This window comes from Micromesistius poutassou (assembly GCF_964030765.1).
Source record: "Micromesistius poutassou genome assembly, chromosome: 21".
NCBI classification, from domain to species: domain Eukaryota; kingdom Metazoa; phylum Chordata; class Actinopteri; order Gadiformes; family Gadidae; genus Micromesistius; species Micromesistius poutassou.
Window position 1 is genome coordinate 5,938,427 of NC_140291.1, and position 22,164 is coordinate 5,960,590.

General features: G+C 47.5%; 1 protein-coding gene across 2 annotated transcripts in view; it reads left to right on the top strand.

The window, feature by feature from the left end:
- Positions 1–22,164, top strand: part of snx29 (sorting nexin 29) — a 113,438-nt gene that overhangs the window by 23,965 nt on the left and 67,309 nt on the right. For both annotated transcript variants that reach the window (XR_014639567.1, XM_084485312.1), the window contains exon 14: positions 152–237. Coding sequence is in view for 1 of the 2 variants with exons in the window: in XM_084485312.1 (XP_084341438.1) it covers positions 152–237 (86 nt within the window). In the remaining variant the exon portion in view is untranslated. The remainder of the gene's footprint in view (positions 1–151; positions 238–22,164) is intronic.

The window sequence follows — 22,164 nt, forward strand, 5'->3', positions numbered from 1 at the left end:
TGTGTGTGTGTGTGTGTGTGTGTGTGTGTGTGTGTGTACGTACCTCGAAGTTGGAGGAAGCAATAGAGAGGCACAGAGAACAAATCGAAATGTTAGGTTGTTGACTCCTGCTAATGTGTATGTGTGTGCGTGTGTGTGTGTGTTTGAACAGAGAGAACGAGGTCCTCAAGGTGCAGTTGAAGAAGTACGTGGGTGCGGTTCAGATGCTGAAGAGAGAGGGGAGCCAGGCCAACGACGGTAAGCCACGCCACACCTCGCTGGGACTCAAACTCCTTCACCTCGCTCTCTCTCTGTTTGTCAATGTCTCTTTATCTGTCTCTCTCTTATGTCTCTGTCTTGCTTTCTCTCTCTGATTATCTCCGTCTCTGTATGTCATTTAGTGTGTGTGTATATCTTTCTCACGCACACACGCACACACACACAGTGTGAAAGTTATTCTACATTTGAGAGAAGGTAAGTAGAAGTTATTCTACATTCGAGAGAAGGTTAGTAGAAGTTATTCTACATTTGAGAGGAGGTTAGTGTAAGTTACTCTACATGTGAGAGAAGGTTAGTAGAAGTCATTCCACGTTACCTAGGCATGGACTACTAGAGCGTAGGAGTTGATACGAACTGTTTTAATATGAACTCTGGGAAAGGCTTCAACAGGACCCCTACTTTTGATTTGTAGCGGTTTAACTCCACCGTCCTAGTAACTTGTGGTAGAACACAACACGTGTGTTGGTGTTTAAAGCACCAGAGGCCTCATCGAGCCCTTTAACGTCTCTCTCAGGTCCGAGGTCCAATCATTACACGCCCACGCGCCCCTCCTTGTAGACGAGTGGGCTACCTGTCCCCCCGTGGATCGGGTCTCTCACTCCTCTCCCGTAAACCACTGTGATAATAATTGGTGCTGGTTTGACATGCCCCTGTCTCGTGTGTGTGTGTGTGTGTGTGTGTGTGTGTGTGTGTGTGCGTGTGCGTGCGTGCGTGTGTGTGTGTGTCGCCTCATCTCCGGAGCGTTCCTCCAACCCTCCCTGCTCACTGATGTCTCATTAAATCGTCATTTCTACCCTTTGGCCTTTTAACCCTCTCTCCGTCTCTTCTTCTCCCCATCGCGACCACCCCCGCCTCCCCCCACCCACCCCCATCGATTCCTCTCTTCCCTCTCTTTGTCTGCATTTGTCTTCATCTCACCAGGCGTTGTAAAACCCTCGTCATGGCAACGTCTAACTGATTTCATCCTCCTGTCCTCCCGTCTCGCTCGCTAATGATGCTCCCACGCCGTCACACTTTGATGTCCGTTGTGTGTGCGTGCGTGTGTGTGTGTGTGTGTGTGTGTGTGTGTGTGTGTGTGTGTGTGTGTGTGTGCGTGCATAGTTGTGTGTCTATTAGTGTATATTTGTGTGTGTGTGCAAGTCCTTCAACGGTGGGGGGGGGGGGGGGGGGGAGGTGCTGTGTCGCAGAAACATACAAGTCGCTGCGTTTTTCTCCCCGTGCTCGGGCGGAGATCCCCTTCACAGTGTCCTCCTCTGTGATTGGTTCGCAGCTCTCCATTTGAAACGCTACCCCGCTTAATGACAGGCGTGTGGTTGTGATCTCCTGCGCAGTCCCAGGGGCCCCCGTCAGAACCGCTGACAGTCTGCCGGAGACGCCGCCTCCTCTTCCTCTCCTCTCTTTTGTGTCCCTCCTCTTCATCTTGGTTTTTTTTTCTCTTCTGTTTCAAAGGAGTGTGTGTGTGTGTGTGTGTGTGTGGGAAGAGGCTCATGTTTTTGCGTGTGTGTGTGTGTCATGTATTTCAAACATTCAAACATTGTGTGACTATTATGGACATGGAAGTGTCCACACACAGCCCTGCTTTTATGTTAAGTGATGCACAGTGCTGTGAGGAGGGAGCGAGCGTACATAGATGTGTGCATGCATGTGTATTTGTGTGTGCAAGCAAGTGTGCGTGCGTGCGTGCGTGCGTGCGTGCGTGTGCGTGTGCGTGTGCGTGTGCGTGTGCGTGTGTGTGTGTGAGTCAGTCATGTTCCACCACAGACAGGCTTCCGAGTGCATGTTCCAGAAAGTTATCCTGTTCAGGGCAAAACACAACGCGGTGCAATCATCGTTTTCTCTTCAATTAATCAGGCACGCACTAAGTACACGACTCTCTCCCTGGCTGAAGCGGGCAGGAGAGGAGTCCTCTGCATTCAAGCGCTGCTCAGAAAGAAGCCGAACGACTCCCAACAATGTGTCGGAGCGCCAGGGTGATCGTAGCGTACACGTACACAAACACACTCACACACACACACACACACGCACGCGCATGCCGAACACTCAGACCCCGACACTCACCAGTGGAGTGGTGGTTTTAATTAAACTGAAGAACGGTGTTTGTTTGAGGGTCCGATGCGTGTGCTTTCCTATAGGGCCTGAGAGACTCTCTGATTTATGGGCCACGTCTGAGCACCCCGGCCCGTCTCCGGGCTCCTGGTCTATTGTGGTTCTCCCGTCCACCGGCTAACCAGCTCACTGACTGCCCGGCTGGCTGGCTTCTCCCTAAAGGGGGTTGCCATAGTGACCCTGGCCATCTCCAGGAACGGTGATTGCTCCGTAACACCCGGCTGATATTGGCCCGGCCGCACCGCACAGCCCGTGAGGAATGTCTCTGCCTTCGGGGGCGGTGTGATGGATATCAGGAGTTAGTTAGTGAGGGGAGTGGGCTGGTGGGCTCGGCCATGGCAGGAATATCAAAGAGAGGTCGATGACGAGGTCGGCGCGGATCTTCGCTTCCTGTCTAGCCACTCCCAGCTGTTCGTTTGACCTGGTTCTGCCTCCTGCTCCCCTCGCAGTCTTTTGTTTTCATCTTGTTACTCTCTGTTATTGTTGCTCTGTTCCGGTGTTTTCCAGCGGACGACGGTAACGGGAGAGGCCCTTCCTCCGGGGCGGCGGCGGCGGCGGGGGGTGGGGGCGGGAAATACAATTGTAGGATTCGCCGGTTTGATCCCGAGTTCATCTCGGGCGTTCCTCTGACGGGGATTCATCAGGAGCCCTCGGGGTGCTGTTCTCGCTCCGCTCTTTTATTGACGGCGGGGAGCTCTGGCCGCGGGCCGGCGGCCGCTCTCATCCCCGCCAGAATTCACTTGTTAGTGTTTTGTCTTCCCCACCCCCCCCCCCCACCCCGATAACCTGCCGTCTGCAGCGTTCATCATCCGACAAACACTGTGTCAGGTTTTAGTGGAGCGGGGGCCGGCCGGGCTGTCCGGTGGCAGGGTGAGCGATTCAATTACGCCGGAATCCTGTTAAAAAAGACTGCCGCTGTCAGGTAAACAGAGACATGCTTTACTGGGGTTGTCTCATTTCTGAAGCGTTTCAGTGTTATTTGTGGGAATTGTTGGCTGTTTTGTAGCGGAAGTGGTGTCCTGGTGTTGTGTTTCTTCGCTGATGTGTGTGTGTGTGTGTGTGTGTGTGTGTGTTGTTTCTACACAATACTCTTCCTCAACACGCCCACGCACATGCACACGCACACACGCACACGCACACACACACACACACACACACACACACACACACACACACACACACACACACACACACACACAGAGCTTCATGCTGCCCCTGTCTGTCTGTGTGTGTGTGTGTGTGTGTGTGTGTGTGTGTGTGTGTGTGTTCTTGCCTGTGACTAAACCCGGCGTGCACAGGAGCGTATTCATCTCCTGTAAGGTAATGGATTACCAACAGGTTAACACTTAATAGGCCGCCCCTCGGCTGGTCGCGTCCCACTCTCCTCCAGCCCTGCAGCCTCCTCTCAAAGCTGAGGCGGGGGCTTAACTTAACAGGCCAATCCCAGAGCCTTTGACAGCACGCCGACTCCCCTGATCTGAGTGCGTAACTAATTCATTACACACAAGGCTTTGTATTAAACCAACCTGCTCTGCAGCGTGCCCTTGTGCAACCCTGCCCATCCCCCCCCCCTCCCCCCCCGTTGAGATCAGCCATGTTGTTGGTGTGTCGTCATGGTACCTAGTGGGGACAATCCTTTTGTCTCTGTTGTCCTATAAGACGGAGCGGTAGGTCCTGTCTATCACTAATCTCCCATTCAGCAGTCCCGGGATAGAAAATCTTCTGAGGGGAGAGGGCACAGAGCCTTGGCCAGAAACCAGGCTCAGTCAGGGGCTGAGCCACGCCTCTCTTCCTGTTTTTTAACATAGTTGTTCTACCAATGAGAAAACATATTTGCGCGAGAGGATGGAGAATTCAGGAGGAGATTTTATGTATATATCCAGAGGTACCAGTCTAGACGGTGTTGATCTGAAACCTTCACAGACACCTGTTTACAGTGCTGATGGAGTTTGTGTCCGCAGACTAGAGTAGGCACTCACAGAGCCACACCTCCGCCAACATGATTGGTCTGAATAATTATGAGGTGAAAGAAGTGAAACGGCCATCAGACATTTGATTACTATACTAAAGCTTGATTACTCATTTATAGACTGGTTTGCGAATCTCTAACAAACGCAGGTTCTAAGGCATTATTTTTCATACGACCATGCTAAGGACAGATGCACTCGTCCTGTTAGATAATCATACAAACTCTCCCCCAAATTAGCAAAGTACGTGAGTGGGACTCTCAACCTCGATTTGGAGTGAGCATGTGTGTGTGGCCACGTTTGTTTATGCATAGGTGTGTGTGTGTGTGTGTGTGTGTGTGTGTGTGTGTGTGTGTGTGATTGTGTTACCATGTTTCATGTGTTAGATGCTATTTACCAGTGATCCCAGATATAGATCTGCTATGAATGGTTGTGGGTATGTGTGTGTGTGTGTAGGTGTGTGTTTTGCAGATTCAGGGCCATACTGTGTTTAGTTAATGGATCCCATCTCCTGTTGAGGAGGTGAGGGAACACGTCCATATCAAACAGGAGCTGAGACGTGGAGGGCGGTCGTGTGAAAGGGTGGAGGTGTGAAGTGGGCCCCATAATCACACTGTACATTTGAGGTCATAGGTGGGCGCTGTGTGTGTGTGTGTGTGTGTGCGTGTGCGTGTGAAGTGGGCACTGTAATTACGCTGTACATTCGCGGTCATAGGTGGGGGCTAAGTGTGTGTGTGTGTGTGTGTGTGTGTGTGTGTGTGTGTGTGTGTGTGTGTGTGTGTGTGTGTGTGTGTGTGTGTGTGTGTGTGTGTGTGTGTGTGTGTGTGTGTGTGTGTGTGTGTGTGTGAGAGAGAGTGGGTTTATGCTTGTTGTTTTAGGTCCCGGTTGGCAGACCGTAAAAGAGCAGTTGATGAGTCATTTTGGTTCTCCTGTGGAGTGGAATGGTTCCCACACACACACGTTTAGCTTTCCATAGGAACCCCAAGACCCTGGTCCATGTACTGATCCAGATCCACCTGGCCTAGACCCTGAAGGTACAGACCCCCCCCAGCAGGCCAGCTGCCATCCCACCGGATCTGTTGACCCAGTCAGCTCACAAAGTGCCAAGGACATCCATGTCATGTGTGTGTGTGTGTGTGTGTGTGTGTGTGTGTGTGTGTGTGTGTGTGTGTGTGTGTGTGTGTGTGTGTGTGTGTGTGTGTGTGTGTGTGTGTGTGTGTGTGGTGGGCCCACCAGTGAGGGACAGATTTTCACACCTGAGATGTAAAGTGTTGATGAATATTGTAATCATCCTGCTCTCCAGGCCCGCCTGTTACTTTCCTAATAATGTGCTGAAGTGCACACACACACACACAATTAGCTTAGCCATTTCTCTTTCACTGAGCGAGACCATTCATGCCACATCCCATAATATAGCAATTTCTATTCCTCTGCAAAGTTTTGCTCAGAAAGTTTGGATTCAAAAGTTGTATTCCAACAAATTTGCATTGTGGTGTGATGTCATCCTCCGGGCTGTATCGGATGTGTTTCAGGCACAGTCCACTGAACTGAGCTCAGCATTACTTAGATTGGCTTGTCTTGTGGCCGTTAAAATAGACACAGGTTACATTTCAAAGGCATTCTTTATTCACCTTGAGCATTGAATAATATTCAGCCGGTAGATCAGCAGTTTCTGTTTCCTGATGAGCACTGCTCTCCGTAGATGAATTCATTTATCAACTCTCTCTCCCGTTCTCTCTCTATTTTTCTCTCTTTCTCTCTAGCTGTCTCTGGGGGGGGGGGGGGGGGGGGTCGTCACATGAGTACCAACATGGCAGTGAGAAAGCGGATGACTGGACCACCAGACTCTGCAGATGTCTGTATAACAGATGGAGGTGGGGTGGTGCTGGTGGTGGTGGTGATGGGTTGTCGAGGTCTTGTCAGACTGGCTGTTGCTTTTTAACGGTTCTTAGTCAGTGGTGTGTCTTTGATTCTAATCCCTGCAAAGTCACAGGTTATGGCAGGGAAGGGATGTTTACTTTGAGAGAGAGCTTGTGTCTGTGTGTGTGTGTGTGTGTGTGTGTGTGTGTGTGTGTTTGAGGTGTGTGTGTGTGTGTGTAGTTGAGTAGTATGCGTCACTTTGTGTGCAAAATTATTTCGACAGCATTTGTGGGAGTACATCGGATGATGTCATTACCTACATAAACAAAATCATTTATACTTTCCATATTGGATGTGCATTCCTGGTGAGGCAAACATTCATGCTTAATCTGTGACATGAAACATAATCTGTGTGTGATCCTAAGGGTGTGTGTGTTTGTGTGTGTTTGCGTGAGAGCGTTCAGGGCATACCTTTTATAAGCTTTTTTTTAAAAGGGAATAAGTGCTGCGTCCTGTTCACCTGTCGCACGCCACAGCTGCCGCAAGGCATGCTGGGTAGAGCCAGGCCAGATGGTGGTGGTGGCGGCGGCAGCGGCGGTGGATGTGCTCTACGGCGCACACCATCAGGGTGGGATAGTAATTGGAAGCGACTGGCACGCAGGTCCACGCGACGGGGTCTGGGTTCGGACATGGGGTACCTGACGCCCCACCCACGGAGTCGATAATGAAATTCGGACTAGTCACCCCCCCCCCCCCCCCCCCCCCTTACCGTCTTACCCATTTCCTCCTTACCGTCGGTGTTGTTTCTGTTGTTGCTGTTAGGATTGAGTTCATCTCAGCCGTTAGCCTGACGGCTCTCATCATTATCACGTTGCTGCACTCGTGATTGCCCTAGTTCTTTTCCTTGTCATTATCGTCTGTCTTTTACAACCCGTCTTAACTTAAATCCTCATTAAAAGGAAAAACGGCAAAAAAAACAATGACATTTTGTCTCATTTGTAGACATTTCTTTTTCTAACAGCTTTTTTTCTCTAACATTTTTGTCTTGGAGCACCACAGCATGCCCCCTTGTTGTTGTTGTTGTTGTTGTTGTTGTCGTCGTAGTTGGTGTTGTTGTTTGTGTGTTTGTGTGTTTTTAACGACACAGGAGTGGATCTCGGGCGTGTTTGAAAGATATCCATCCGCTCTTTCATTTGACCCCCCACCGAGTCTCCCAAAGACTCTGCAGCTTCTCAAACTGTGCTGAATAAGTGCCACCAGCAAGGCAGCACATTTCTACCGTCTCATCCGCACCACAAAGCGTATTTGCTCCCTCCCCCATCCACCCTCCACTCCCTCTCATAGAATTGCTCTGCTGAGTGTTAGTGTTTGTATGTGTTGTGTGTGTGTATGCATGTGCGTTTGTATATGTTTGTATGTCAGTTTTCTGTGTGTGTGTGTGTGTGTGTGCGTACGTGCGTGCACGCGCCTGTATGTGCGACTTTTATGTGCCTAGCGCACTAATGTGCTCTGTGATAATCGCGGGGCTCTCCATAAACAACTGACATCCCGTTTCTGGTGCGCTTGTCGCAAAGTGGCGCTCTTCTGCTCCTTCAAAAGACCTGTGGGATGTGCTGCTGCACTGGGGGGGGGGGGGGGGGGGCGGAGAAGAGAGTGGAAGAGATGACAATAGAGGCAGAGCTTCTCCAGGAGGCTTGTGCCAGCCTATGGAGGTAGCATCAGAAACAAAATGAATAAATGGAGGAGGGATGAAGGGGGAACAAACCATCTGTTGAAGACGGGGATAACGAGAGCTGGCGGTTGGGGTGTGAGCTAGTGTCTGAGTGTGTAGGGGAGGGCTCGAGGGACTAGAGAATCATACCCTTGGTCCGCTTGTCTTCCTCTTCCTGTGCCTCTCCAGAAGCTACAGGCCAACAGGACGCTCTGTAAACGCCTCTTCCTCCTCTTCATGCTCCTTCTCGCATCTTCCTCTTCCTCCCACCTGGGGGATGCGGTAGAACTCAGCAGTCCTCCCGTCTCTTCCTCCCCACCAGCCAACCCGTCCAGGGCATGGCCTCAGTCAAGCGGCCGTTGCTTCTCACCGGGGTTCTGCACGTTCTGCACGTCCCCCCATCCTCGCCGACTCGTGCACAAGGCCCACTTTCTCTCGTGCACGTACACCGTTATTGCACGTACACCGCCACTGATCTGGGGACAATTACACAGTATGAAGTTGGTGCAAAATATACACTTTGGTTTGGAATAGCTTAGTTTCGGCAGTCTGCCTCAGAGAAGCAGCTCGCTAAGTCACAGATTATACATACGCCCCATTCAACACGGTTAGACTACATTATAGCACATGCTTAAAAAAAATTGAGAACGACACTCTGACACACTTTCATAAAAGAAATAAGCTGAGATGGAATGAGAGTGGATGAATCATTTATGAGCTCTAGTGGGAAACGGGCGGCCGTCCAAGGAACACCCAAAACACATACAGGATATTGATAAGAGTGTGAATACAACACCATAAGGCTGTTAGGTTAAATTAGGTTAAATCACTTTTAATTAGGCTCCATTGGGTTACTGTAACTGCAGAGGGCTCGGGCTGGATAGTACTTGAATTGACTGTTAGTTTCGTAGCTTTAAGAGGTTTTTAACGTAGAAACATGTGCAGTTATGAAAATATAACTAAGGCTTCTTCCATGGTACTCGAAAACTAAAAAGTTTTGTGGTGAAAAATACATAGATAATCAGCTAGCTGCTAAGCGAAGCTGTTTTCCAATCCTCATGCGTGGCTGTTTTATCAAGACGTTCAGCCAGACAGCCAGTGTTTGCAGTCAGCTAATGTTTTGATTGAAGACATCATACACACCGCTGCGTGACTCATCAAAGCCACTGTCACTGTAATCAGATCAACCCTCCCAAAATAGACCTCGGCATTCCCTACACCCCAGCCTCCGCCTCCGATGTGGCTGTGTGGCGTCGTCGCAAATTCAAAGTTTCACCGTTTTCAGATTTTTTGCAGTATTAGCCGAGTTCGGAACGGAATCGTCCGCCATGACGATGAGTGTGTGCTGAGCTTCCGCACGGCGTGTACGGAAGGATTGTGCCGTGTGTTACCGTCGAGTAAACGTTTTCTACGTACGTTCGTATATACTGTATATACACACAACGTACGTAAAGTAGATTCGAACGTCTCGTTTTATTCTGTGCTGTGTACCCTCCGCTCAGATTAGCGTCGATAAAAGAGGTGCGGAGAGCCCGTTTCATCTTCAGGATGGTGATTGGAATGATTGGAAATTAAATATAGCCAGGATTAGTTAAGAAATTGAGAGGATTAATTAAACAGAAGTTATTTTTTCTTAATTCTGCTCGTCGAGGGATCCGACTCATTATGCAATGCTGTTTCACCGTCTGCTACTAATGTTGCTTTTCTCTCACTGCGCATTTAAATGGCTTCAAATAAAGCTTTATTCAGTGCACTACTTTCCTTTCTAATGCAGCTACCGCTGTGTGATCTTACCAAAGCCTTCTGCAGCAGTTCGGAATTAAGTTTGTGTCACATTATATACAGCACAATTAATATTGAGAGGCATTCATCACAGGCGTATTTTCTATATGTATAGGGAGAACAATGCATTGTTAAGCAGTAGTGCGAATGTTGCCGCAACCCATTCACAAACATTGTTTCAGAACAATTTTCCAACGTGAATCGGCAATTCAAGTTGCCCCTTGTATATTCATGGGTGTGAGCAGGGGAGCATCCCTTCTCACTGTCTCTCCCCTCACATCATATTTTAACGTGGTATTTGGACTTCCGGAGCACTAGGGGTGCCACATGCAGCCTTGGCCAGGGAATGTCCCTCTTGGTAAATGGTATGGCCTAACTGGCCTTGATTGGTCCACCTGAAGCCAATTAGTGGGCTTATTTAAGGGGAGTCGCATTTTGTGGCTGGGGGGGAAGGTACGAGAGCACACGGTAGTTTTGTTAGGCTATTGCCAGGCTGATTGAATGAAACAGTCGTTTCTTGTTTTGGAACATTTCTTTATTTTTGTAAATAATGAACTTATTTTTGTTTAGTTATTTTTGGGACCTTGGTTTTGGAGGAAATACAACTTCACCTTTTTGTCCACAATCCCAAACCTGGCTGTCGTCGTCAACTTTCTCTCTACCATCATCCATCCATTCAGAATGGGTGACAAATTGGGCAATCAAAGGAAAATGACTGAATTCCAAGGCCATAATGTGCAACATTTGTTTGTCCTCTAAAACCTGCTTTGCTGCTAGGTTTCCGTACAAATTGGAGGAACATTGACTCGTTCTCATTCTTTATTCTTCCTATTTTCCTTTTGCCTTTAACCCAAGCTGTCAGTCTTCCCTTTTTATTATCTTTGAATCAGAACAAAACAAATCTACAAAAAGAGGGTGGGCTCCTCTTATCAAGGGAGAAGTCACTCAAAGGAAAGGCCCATTTTTGCAAAAAGTTTTTCTTTGGAGTAATCTCCTAGGCAAGTCCCACTCGCTCCAGCCGGCTCAAAGGGAAACCGCTTGTTTTGTCCGGGTCTATGTAGTCTGGATCAAACGGCTTTCCACAGCAATTCAATCTGTGATTGAAATATTTAACACTGGGCACTAGGCCTTGGTGGTTCGCTCTTGTTTCCTCCCTCTCTCACTCTCACTCTCTCGCTCCTCCTATTCTTCACTTTCCTTCAGGATCTCGATGGAAACTCCTATTGTGCTCTCACTCTATTCTCCTTATGTACCGTCAAAGCACGGCCGGCATTAATAATCCATGTTAATACCGCCTGCGTTTCCACACGCTAAAGTAACGGCAGCATATATATTTGATTAATCAAGCTGACCTTTGAACTCGGCCCCACCGTGTCACCCTCCACGTTATGGGGAGGAGTGTTTGCCGGCGGTATGAACGTCATTAGCATGGGGGTAGCTTCCGCTGAGCCGCTGTCAACCATCTCAGAGAGTGTGAGGCAAAGGTGTCAGCAGAATCGCTTTCAAATAGTTTTAGCATTGCTCCACAACCCGTGTCTGTTTCATCTCCACCGCTTTGAATTTAATATGAAGTGCGCTGCCTTGTTTGTTTTACACTTGTGTGAATAAATAAAAGCCATTCAACCGCACTTCTGGCAGGTTGTGACACCACCGCAGAAGGAGAGACGCCAACATGAAAGTCCCCCGCTTAATGATCGTTTGCCCGTGTTTGTGTGTGTGTGTGTGTGGAAGCGGCTTTCGTCTCAATGTCGTCCTCCTCGCCACACGAGGTCATCCCTCTCCCGCTCCGAGGCGTCGGTTTACACCGGCTCCCTTTCCTCCGCGAAGACGCACTCGATAATTAGGCCCGGCGACGTCCAGAGACTCGGGAAGAAGTCTCCGTCGGTCGGAGTTGAGACGCCAGGAGGGGGGGAGGGGGGGGTCGTCTCCACCCTGGGCTGTTGTTTGTGACTTTGTTGCCGATGGCCGCGACCGGAATCTGGGACAGCGAGGTTGACGGGGCACGGCGTGTCTTAGTGCGTGTCGGAGGGGGGCGTCTGATGAGGTGCCGGCAGCTGCAGCTGATTGAAGTTTTGCATGCCGGTCCGTGATTAACAGACGTCTGAACTTCAGTGTTTGATAGCACCCTCGTCACCCTCTTGTAATTGGCCCTTCTCCTGATTAAATCACGTATGCAGCGCCGAGTGTTTGTTTACGAGTGGCTCACGCAGGAAGTGGCCCCCCCAAGCAAACTTTTCTAGAGTGAGGTTGAACTTTGGTGTGTGTGTGTGTGTGTGTGTAGACACAGGCGGCAAAACTTTCTTTGTTTTTTACAAACTTTGACACAACGAACGACGGTAATCTAAAAGTAGTACAAAGTCGACGTGGGTCGCAACACGCTCCTTCCAAGAACACTCTAAAATCTTTATTTTGGAATTATCTTGATTTCCAGTTGAAACTGGGTTCACTTCCGCTTTAACCGAGTGTTCACACCGAAAGCAAAGGTGTGAATGCATACAAAGTCAATGCAAAGACGCTAATAGATGCACATAAAAAAAAATTACTTGGCCGGCAGCGTGAATCACTCAGATGCAAAATTTGACTTGCACAAAAGACTCAAATCGCCTCATTCACACGTTCCTTTGAGTTTAAATATTTGAACTTTTGCGTGGATTTCGCTTCAGTTACGCAAGTAGAATATTCGATTCGCTTTTGGTGTGAACATAACAACAGACCTATGAAAAGTTACGGCGAGTATTTATGCATTTATATCGTGTCAATTGGAGCTTTTGGAAATTTGAAAGTGTAATTTAATTCAAAGTTATTACTTTTTTTATATTTTGATATTTTTTAATATCCAATGTTTTTTTTTAATTCTCCTTTTTCAACAGTTCTCAATGTCACTAACAAATGAAAAGAGAAAGGGCCTTTCATTTATATTTAGTTGACAGGATTATCAAAAAGTACTAAAAAAGCCGTCATTATTTTGGAAATTGACTGAAAATGTACTATATCGTGATATACATGGGTATGGAGATATGAAATGACCCATATTGTGGTAGCCACCCATATCGTCCATACTGCCCTATGTCACAACACATCTGGATTTTGTGTGTGTATATAACTAGAAGAAATGGTGTTATTGTGTCGAGAAAATTAGAGAAATTTTTTAGAGAAAATTGAAAGTGCCGGATGTGTTTATACATTTTCTAACTTGTCAAATCAATCGCTTGTGGTTGTGTTCTTGAACACAGTCGCCGTAATAGGTCGACTCGAATCTTCTCAGGGAAAATTCATCCGAAATAACAACGCATTTGCTTATTGCTTTCTTGGACTGACCATCCTCGGGCTGTTCATTCTCTATTCTGTCTGTCTAGTCTATTCCTATAGCCTATCAAACTGTGACAACAGAGGCCCATAGGCCATGTGTTTGGCCCATAGATGGCAGTGTGTCCATTACTCTCTGGCTTAGCGCAGCCGACCTCCGTGTCTGGTCCTCCACGGGGCCTCAGAGGAGGGAACGACGGACGGACGCTGTCATCCCTAATACAGATTTACCATGATGGCCTACGAGGTAAATCAGGAGCGCACAGCGCGCTTAATAGTTCAGGAAAGACCCGTCGATGCAACGTGGCTCAGCTCTGACCTCGCCGTGTGAAACGGTGAACGTCTTAGCAAGTTGATTCGACAAAAGGTTGCGTGACTAATGGCGATCGTCTAAGGCCACGGGAGAGGAAAACAAACACACACAACCCTGGAGCACCCGTCTCTCTCTCGCTCTGGGTCCACTCCGCTCTCTCTCTCTCTCTCTCTCTCTCTCTCTCTCTTTCTCTCTATCTCTCTTTCTCTCTCTCTCTCTCTCTCTCTCTCTCTCTCTCTCTCTCTCTCTCTCTCTCTCTCTCTGTCACTTCTTTGTGCCGATCTGTCTTTGTTTTCTGCGGGAGGTGAGTGAGAAAAGTGGAGTGCGCTTGTACTGCTTGATGAGGTCACGTCTCGTTTCAGCCCCCGGGTCGAAGGCCAAACAGAATCGGTGGACGTGCGCTGTGTGGGACGTGCGCGGCTCTCACCTCCAGAAAATAATTCCGAAGGAAAAAGAAGCAAAATAACCAAAGAATTTGCTCGTCTTCGTCCTGTTGTCTTTTGTCTCCCAATTAGCCTGGCCTTTTGTTCCTGGTGCTTGCGAGGAGTCAAGCAGCTGTCATTTCGTGTCAGCCATTATGGAGCCGTTAGTTTCTTCGTGTTCTTTGTTGTCGTGTCAGAGGGCTGAGTGGTCCGACGTGGCCACACGCCGCAATCTCTTGTCTAGTCCGTGTCTGTGAACAAATAACTTGATGAAGGTGACAAAAGACGATCCTGATGAGGATTAAGATAGATAGTGATCATGGTCAACAAGTAGGTGTGTGTGTGGTTTTGTCTATGTGTGTGTGTGTGTGGGGATGTTCCAAGAAATGTGTGTAGTGTTGTAAGTAAAAGTATTTCCTGCCCTTCTTCCTCAAAGCCCACTTGTTTGTTTACTATCGATCAGTGTTAGAGGCCTTCTCTAGAGTGGCGTGTGTGCTTCTGTGCATCTGTGTGTCTCACTGTGTGTACACACGTGCGTTGCTCTCTTATTCCCTCAGCCTGGACAGACCATAATAATCAAATGGAACCAGCTACCCCCCTGGTGTATTTATCACACTCCTGTCCTTCCTCGCTCCCTTCATCCTTCCTGAATCATCCCTGGCATTTCTTTTTTCTTCCCTTCACCTCCACCTGTCTTTGTCTCTCGCTCTGCCATGTTCTCTCTCTCTCTCTCTCTCTCTCTCTGAAATGTCTAAATTACACTTGCTAATGGGTTGCGGCCGTTCTGTTTTCCCCCTGTCACTCTCACTTGTTCCCACTCTCAATTCCCCCTTCTTCTCTCCATCTGTTTCTCCTTTTCATTTTGTATCGGGCACAGCCTGCTATCCGTTGGGTTTTAACCTGAACAAGGTTGTCGAACCAACACAACAGCGGATGGATGATGCAAAGTAAATAAGCATTCGTAAGATTTCATCTCCTGTTGTCGTCTTCAGCTCCTCTCTTCAGTCCCTCTCTTCTCATCAACGTCCCTTAATTTTCAACCGCCCTCTCTTCCCATCTCTTCCACCGTCTCTTTTGTCCTCCTATTGTTATTTACTTCTCTCTCCTCCGGCCTCATGGCCTCCTCTCCCCCTCCTCCTGGACTCCCAAACCAGACGGAGTCATCCATACTTAATGGGCCGGCTGGCAGACTAGCTCTCTAAGTCCCCTCCAGTCATCTAGACACGGGCCACCCACCTCACCACCAGACTCTCCCAACATGCCAGGCCTGCGAAAAAACACGGGCAGGATAGTGTAGCGGCGAGGGGGTCAGACCCCCAGCCAGGAGGAAGGTAATCTGGGCTCCTGCCCAGATTAGCAGAACTTCTGGGGGGAAGACGGTACAGAGCCTGGGCCGGAAACCAAAGACAGCAAGGGGGGGAGTTACGCCTTGTTTCCTGTTTTGTTACAGAGATATTGTATTGTAAGAAAACTAGTGGATGAATCTTTCGGGTTTTTAATGTGTGTATATCTACGGTGGCTAGTCTATGCAGTGTTGATTTTAATTCATTCCAGACATCTTCTTACAGTTTACTGCTGCTGGCTTGAGTTTGTGTTTGCCAATAAGGCGCTTACAGATCCCCGCCTACAGCGACATAATTGGTCGAAACAACTACGAAGGTCAAACGCCCCCTTTCAACCAAGACGTGAGATTGTCTGCCATCTATAGGTATAGACCATAGATATCGATCTGGAGTCTAATTTGTGAGACGAGGCGAAATGCGACTTGGCCCTCAAACCTCCCTCCTCCTGATCTGCACGCCGGCCACCCATTCCAACCCGGCCCACGCCGCGTGCCGGCAGATGATCCGCGACGTGAACAGAATCCAATTCCAGAAGGCCGAGACACAAGCCCACGAGCCCGCGTGTAAGACCCAGCGGTGGCCAGATGACGTGTGTTTTGGGGGCAGCCGTCCGTGACAGGGAGTCTAGACATGTTCATTTGTCAACCCGGGCGCGGATTCGCCGTTCTGCTGGAGTATGGGTGGTGGCGTTGATGATGGTTGTGGTGGTGGCGGCGGCGGCGGTGGTGGTGTTGGGGGGCTTATTGGGCCGGGGTACACTTGTAAATGTCAGGGCCAGATGCTTGGCTGGTCACTGCATTTACATTGCACCCAGGCCCGTGATGAATGATGCTGGGCGGGCACGCTCCGTCGCTCTATCGCTGCTAATGAGGTCGGGCTCGGTTGGTTTTACTTTTTGTTAAAGTGACGGCACTGGAGGAGCAGGGCTGTGTTAAAGTGTGTTTAATGCGACCGCTTTCGCCCATCCCTTTAAACACTTTGGGTCGTTAAACAGAGAGCGGTGTGCACGTCTGGAGACGGAGGCGCCCCAGGGGCCTGGTTCACCCAATATTTGTTCCTTTTAAAGTTTTAAATGAAGTTATAAAATGAGTTATAAAACACAACAAAAAAAACAAAACAGGAGTGATAATTAAAAGTCATGTTGTTTTTTTCGTCCATGTTTGCTCGTGAAATAAATCACGGATGTTTTTCTTCAGGCTATTGCCAGCCAATTAATGCAATGATTTGGTTGTTAAGTGGAAAGCAATAATTCCCAATATATAACATTTGCTTAACTGGTGTATCTCAAGACCTCTCACCTCAACTAAAGTAAATGATCAGCGCAGGTGCTAGACACATGAACAGGTGTCTCGCACCTGTTTATTTTGGCTCTGCGTTGGTTTAATAATACAGCTCAAGCAAATAAAGACAGATAACTGTGTTATTATAAAAGGTTTTTTCGAAGGTAGAAATAAAATATCTCTATTTAAATATCTATATTTTAGAGAGAATTTAAGCCTCATGAGAACTCTGAGGTGGAGTTGTATCTGTTGCCCTTTCCGTCGACGATACTTAGGTTAATTTGATTAGACGTCTTAACTTATTCCCACAGGGGTCAGGGGTTAAGAGCCGCGCTTAGAGAAAGGTCAGTGATGGTCTTGGGTATTAGCGTCTTATCTAACTGGTTATTCGTTCATTCCATATTCAAATCTCGTCTCAGTTTGATGGTGTTTTACTTAGGCTTGCCTATTACTACATCCATTCTGTAGCATGCATATTGGTAATGTTATTAATGTCCTCTAACCGTCGTCGGGTTTGTCCGTTATAATGAGGGATGTTGGATATGAAACGCGCCACACAACCGTGGCGTTAGACTATCAGCGTCCGAGAAGCATAATGCTCCCTCGGGCGCCACACCGCCGGGGTCCGTGCGTCGTGACAACGGAGAGGGTACTAGAAGGCTCCTCGACTTCGTAAGAGGCACACTTCCTTCCGTTTCGCAGCAGAGTGGAATGGTTGTTGCTCCTGGTTTCTCTAAATAACGTTCTCATTTCCGGAACAGTGATAAAGTGGCACAGATTACTGTGTCGAAGACAATAAAAGACATATTACCATGTCCGAAGAACATTTTGGATGCACTGACCCTTGAATAAATTTTCTACCTCTAACACTGCTTCAGCCTGAGTGGATTCGGTTTTCTATTCGATATTTTCCACCTAACACATTTTTTTATAATTTTATTCAACCTCAAACTTTTTTAGCTGTCAAAACTAGTGTAAGTCGAATCCCTCCTCAGATTAACCAATCCCCCGATCCCCCCCCCCCCCCCCAGCAACAAACCCCCTGTTAGCAACAAACCCCTTAGCGTTTAACGCTAGCTACCACCCTTCCAGAGAGGAAGAGAACTGAAGATGGAGAGACACAGAGTGACAGAGAGAGCAACGGAGAAAGAGAGAGAGAGAGAGAGCGAGAAAGAGCGAGTTGATGTGCTTGTGCGCGAACCACGCACAACCCTAACCTTTAGCGGCGTCAGCTAAATTAACTCAGTAACCAAAAAGCAATTAGATTTACTTTCTAAAACGGCAGTCAATTAGCAAAGCTTGTGTGGCTGAACGGGGGAAGAGGGAAGGGTGGAGGGTGGGCCGGGGATCGAGGTCCATGGCCAGAGAGGCAAACAGAGAGAACGGAGAAAAAGGAAAAAGTGTCGCTAACAAGAAATGCGGCTTTGGTGTTGCCATGGTGACCTTTTCCCCGGCTCTTTGAGCGGCGGGAGACGCGCCAAGGTGCTTTCAACCCACCTGGCGTCACCTGACCTTAGCGGCTCTGATGTCACAGACCGTGGCGGGAATGGGAAGGGAAAGGGTGAGGCGGGGGGGAGAGGGGAGGGGAGGGAAGGGGGTGTCAAACAGTGGATTAGGGCTTGTGATCCCGCTCTGCTGGGTGCAAACACAGACCTCGCCGTCATTATGGACTCTAACTAGATTTAACTCTGCTCACGCTTGGCGCGGCCCAGATGAGATTAGCATGTCTAATGTGGCCGGTCGTTCTGGCTCCTCGCCTCGCCCGACCGTAATAGTCCCGACGACGGCGGACATTTTATTATTTCTTCTTTTATCCTCTGGCGCCGGAGTGTCATGCGACTGGCGGTTTATTTCAGGACAGGGGGTTGGAAATATCCCGTGTCTGGGTAGCCGTCTGGCCTGCTCTCGGAGGGCTTCTGCGGTCTGGATGCTGGGGGGTTGTTTTGGGCTGTTGAAAGGACTGATTGGGGAGGGGGTGAGGGGAGCGGGGCACCGGCTCTGTCACACCTATGAGACCTTTTTTCTAAATTCGCTTTCATCTTGAATGGATTCAACGTTATCCGTCCGTCTGTCTGATCTGCTCCGTCCTGGTCGTGCGCGTATGTCATCCTCGATGGACTGATGACTCAAAAAAACAGTTCTTTGATGAACAAGCACATTGTGACCTGTCATTTCCTCTCAATACTTCCCTATGCTCCTTTGTGCATGGAAATAACACTTAATACCACGATCCTCAGATGCGCCGATGAAATAAAGTCCTGCGAAATAAACAGTCCAACTACAAGGCTTAGGGTTAGCGTTAGAGTTGGCAGCCCATGACTGCCATACAAGCACGTGCTATTGCGTATATGTGGACGTCAGCATGTTTTGTTCTTCCGCAAACGTAAATACATTACGACAGTGGTCAAAGAGTGTTCTTCGTAAGTGGGTCAAGTAAGTGTGTGTGTGTGTGTGTGTGTGTGTGTGTAAGTGTTGCCAGTTTGTGAGGAAGGCTTTTAAATCAAATGTATTCCTATTGTCTTAGTTATTCTTCCACTGAGTGTGTCCCTTTTTATTTTCCTGAAGGAACTGGTTATGAAATGGTGTGAGCTTCGTCATGCATAAGGATTGGAGAGTGCAAGTGCCAGCATGAATGCTTAATAGGTGCATTTGAATATGTTTCAGGAGATTGAACACTGATGCTCTGCCGTTTAGACATTTTGAGGTCGAAGGGTTTTATTTTTCTTGCTTTGATCACCGTAATATTCTATTTGGTTTTCCCGACTAATATGTGACATAAGAGTGCACACACTTTATATTTATTACAAAACCCAACCCCACATGCAACAAAAATAGGGACAGAGGCTGAATTAAGAAACATAATAGCGTCCGTCCTGACCAGGCCGACCTAAATAGACTCCTGCAGAGTCGTATACAAAAGTACAACCCTGCTATGTTTACATTCCGTGTGCTTTGGGCTTCACAGTTTATCGGCCTACATAAGAGCATAGAGGAGACGCATACATACAGTATGTACTTGTTATACGTGATAGGTAGGTATGATGGATTCATATTGTCATGCTCGCGCAGCAGGTGGGCAGTGTTCAAAGGTCTGGATTCACCCTACAGCTTCCCAGTGATTTATTTCCTATTTGTTGGTTTGTTCTTTCTTCTTTTCTTTCTTTCTTTTTTTCTTCTTTTCTTTCTTTCTTCCTTCCTTCCCGACGAGGTTTCAGATTTCATCTGTTGCTTTACTTCCCACCACAGACAGCTGTAATGTAAATGTTCCCGCTCTTTGTTCTCACCTTGGTGGTTTGTGTGGTAGTGATCGATTGACCACCAAAACCTCACCATTAACCAGTCTCTCCCCCGTTATGGGGTAGCCTGCTATATTTTGCCAGAGATCCAGTCAAACTCCATATTTGATTAGTTTTGTTTATTTGTCTACAAATACACAAGAAGACTTATGTAACAGGAAACAATAAGCCGTCTGCCCATTTCCGGATCGATGGGAGCTTGAATCAGACAAATTGTTCTCCACAAGGGAAGAGCAAATAGTATACAGGGCCATCCTCCAATTTGCCGCCTCGTGTTTTGCCCGTCGGGGATCAATCGGCTGAAGTTGTGTTCCGCTGGACTTGTTCTTCCCTCGTGGAGGGTGGCTCCGCCCACTCTCGCCGGCTGACGCCAAGCTGCACTGGATATGATTGGTCGCCCGTCACTTTGTCTCCCCTGGTCGCCGGCAGCATTAATATTATTATTACTATTTTAACACATGGCATAGCATACTACAGTGTTCATTCATGCAGCCCAGGGTTTCCCACAGCACTTTACAGCTTAGGCGGCCGCCTAAGCAACACAGGCCTGCTGCCTTAACTAGCGTCTTAAAAAAAAAAAATATATATATATATATATATTTGCGATATTTGCCGTGTTACTCTGTCCTGTTTCTCCTGTTTCTCTCTTTCATTCCAAACCGTGACCAACGCCAGTCTCCCTTCTCTGCAGAACGCATTTAAAAAAACAAACAAAAGTTTTTAAAATCTAGTAGGCCTAGGCTTTGCCTCCGAAATATGCCTCAGACGAACCGTGTGATGCGTCCGAACAGCGGCATGTGGTGGTTGAATGTCATCGTGCTATCTATCATCGTTCGCGGTTTATCCGGGGTAAAAAAGAAAAACTGCATTTTTTGGGAAGACGTTCATCTGGAAGTTGGATAGCCGACAATCAACCTGTCGCATCGAGGTAAGATAATTATTCATCTAAATTATATAAATACTAGGATAACCTGTCAACTGTTCGCTCATAGTAGGCTATCTGAAATTATTTTGAGGCGTAATGTTTTCTTATCAAGGCTAGTTGCGTTTACCGTTTACACGTGGCTGTCTTATAGTCTACTTTTGACGATTGCACGTGATTTTCTCGCATTACAGTTAAACTAAAAGTGACAGCTTATTGAATGTTTGTTTATTAGGTCTGCCCATCAGTGAGGGATTTCAGCCCATTTTGAATGTGGAGCATGAGGCCATAATTGGTGGCTTTAAATGTCTATACTGGCTGGTAAAGCATGAAATTGCGCACCATACAAACTACCCGGCATTGCTGGATCTGGCAGACTTCCTAGGCTGCCAAACTGAAGGTAAGAATTTTATTTCATTACAGTGTACATTTGCTGTCATGGGTTTGTAGTAAAATGAACTATAATTTAAGAATATATTTTCCTAGATTGATCAAAGGACAAACTACAAGTCCCACAGGATTGTGGATGAAATGCTACAGATTCTAGGTGCAGTGGTTGAGGAGCCCATTTTAGAAGCCATTAGATCATCAAAGGCTATTGGCTTGGAAATTGATTGAACTGAGTCCACAGACCTCAGTGTGACAAAACAATTAAACTTTTTTTTATATTATCAGCCTAAATTTGAATTTTCTCTCACATCTAATGTTAATAGGTCATGGAGCCCTGCATTGACGGCCTCATTTAGCACCTGGAGCTGAGGTTCCAGCAGCTTGGAATTCTTGGTGCCTTTAGTGCTCTGGGACCACAAGGTGATGAGAGTCGTGCCATCTCAGACCTACACATGCTGGCCAAGCAGTTCCCACCCATCAATGAGAAGACACTTCTCCACGAATGGCAGAGCTATAAAGTGCTTACAACAACTGAGATTTTAAAAGTGAGTCATTAACATAACATATTATGTTGTTTATGTGAGTTCACGGATATCTGTCATTGACCAATGTTCTCATCCATCAGGACAAGTCCCCGCTCGATATAATGACTGCAATGGCATCTGGGTATGATGAGCGACATCTGCTTTACCCAAACCTGTCCCTCCTATCAGCAATCGCCCTCACAATACCGGTCTCAAGTGTGAATTGTGAGAGGGATTTCTCTGCGATGAATAGGGTAAGTCCATTATCATCTCTCAATCTTAGATTCTATCAAAATTGTAAATATTATACAAAGGTATAAAATAATCTAAACTTCATTCACTCTCTGTGTATAGATCAAGACAGACCTGCGGAACAGGCTGCAGGGCAACAGTCTGACAGCCTGCATGAGAATCAGTATAAATGGTCTGCCTGTGAAAGAGTTTAATTACAACAGGGCCCTTGAGTTGTTCTTTGTTAAACCAAGGAGGATAGCCTGTAGCGATGCTACATGTCAGCTCTGCCATAAGTAGTGACTGACCACCTTTGCACATGTTTTGCACTTTCTTTAGTTAAAATTGCACAAATTGTTCTTGTTTCAGATGCTGTTTAGCACTTTATTTATTTATATTTGCATTGTTCTCGTTCCAGATGTTATTTTGAAAAGCTTATTATTTATATTATTA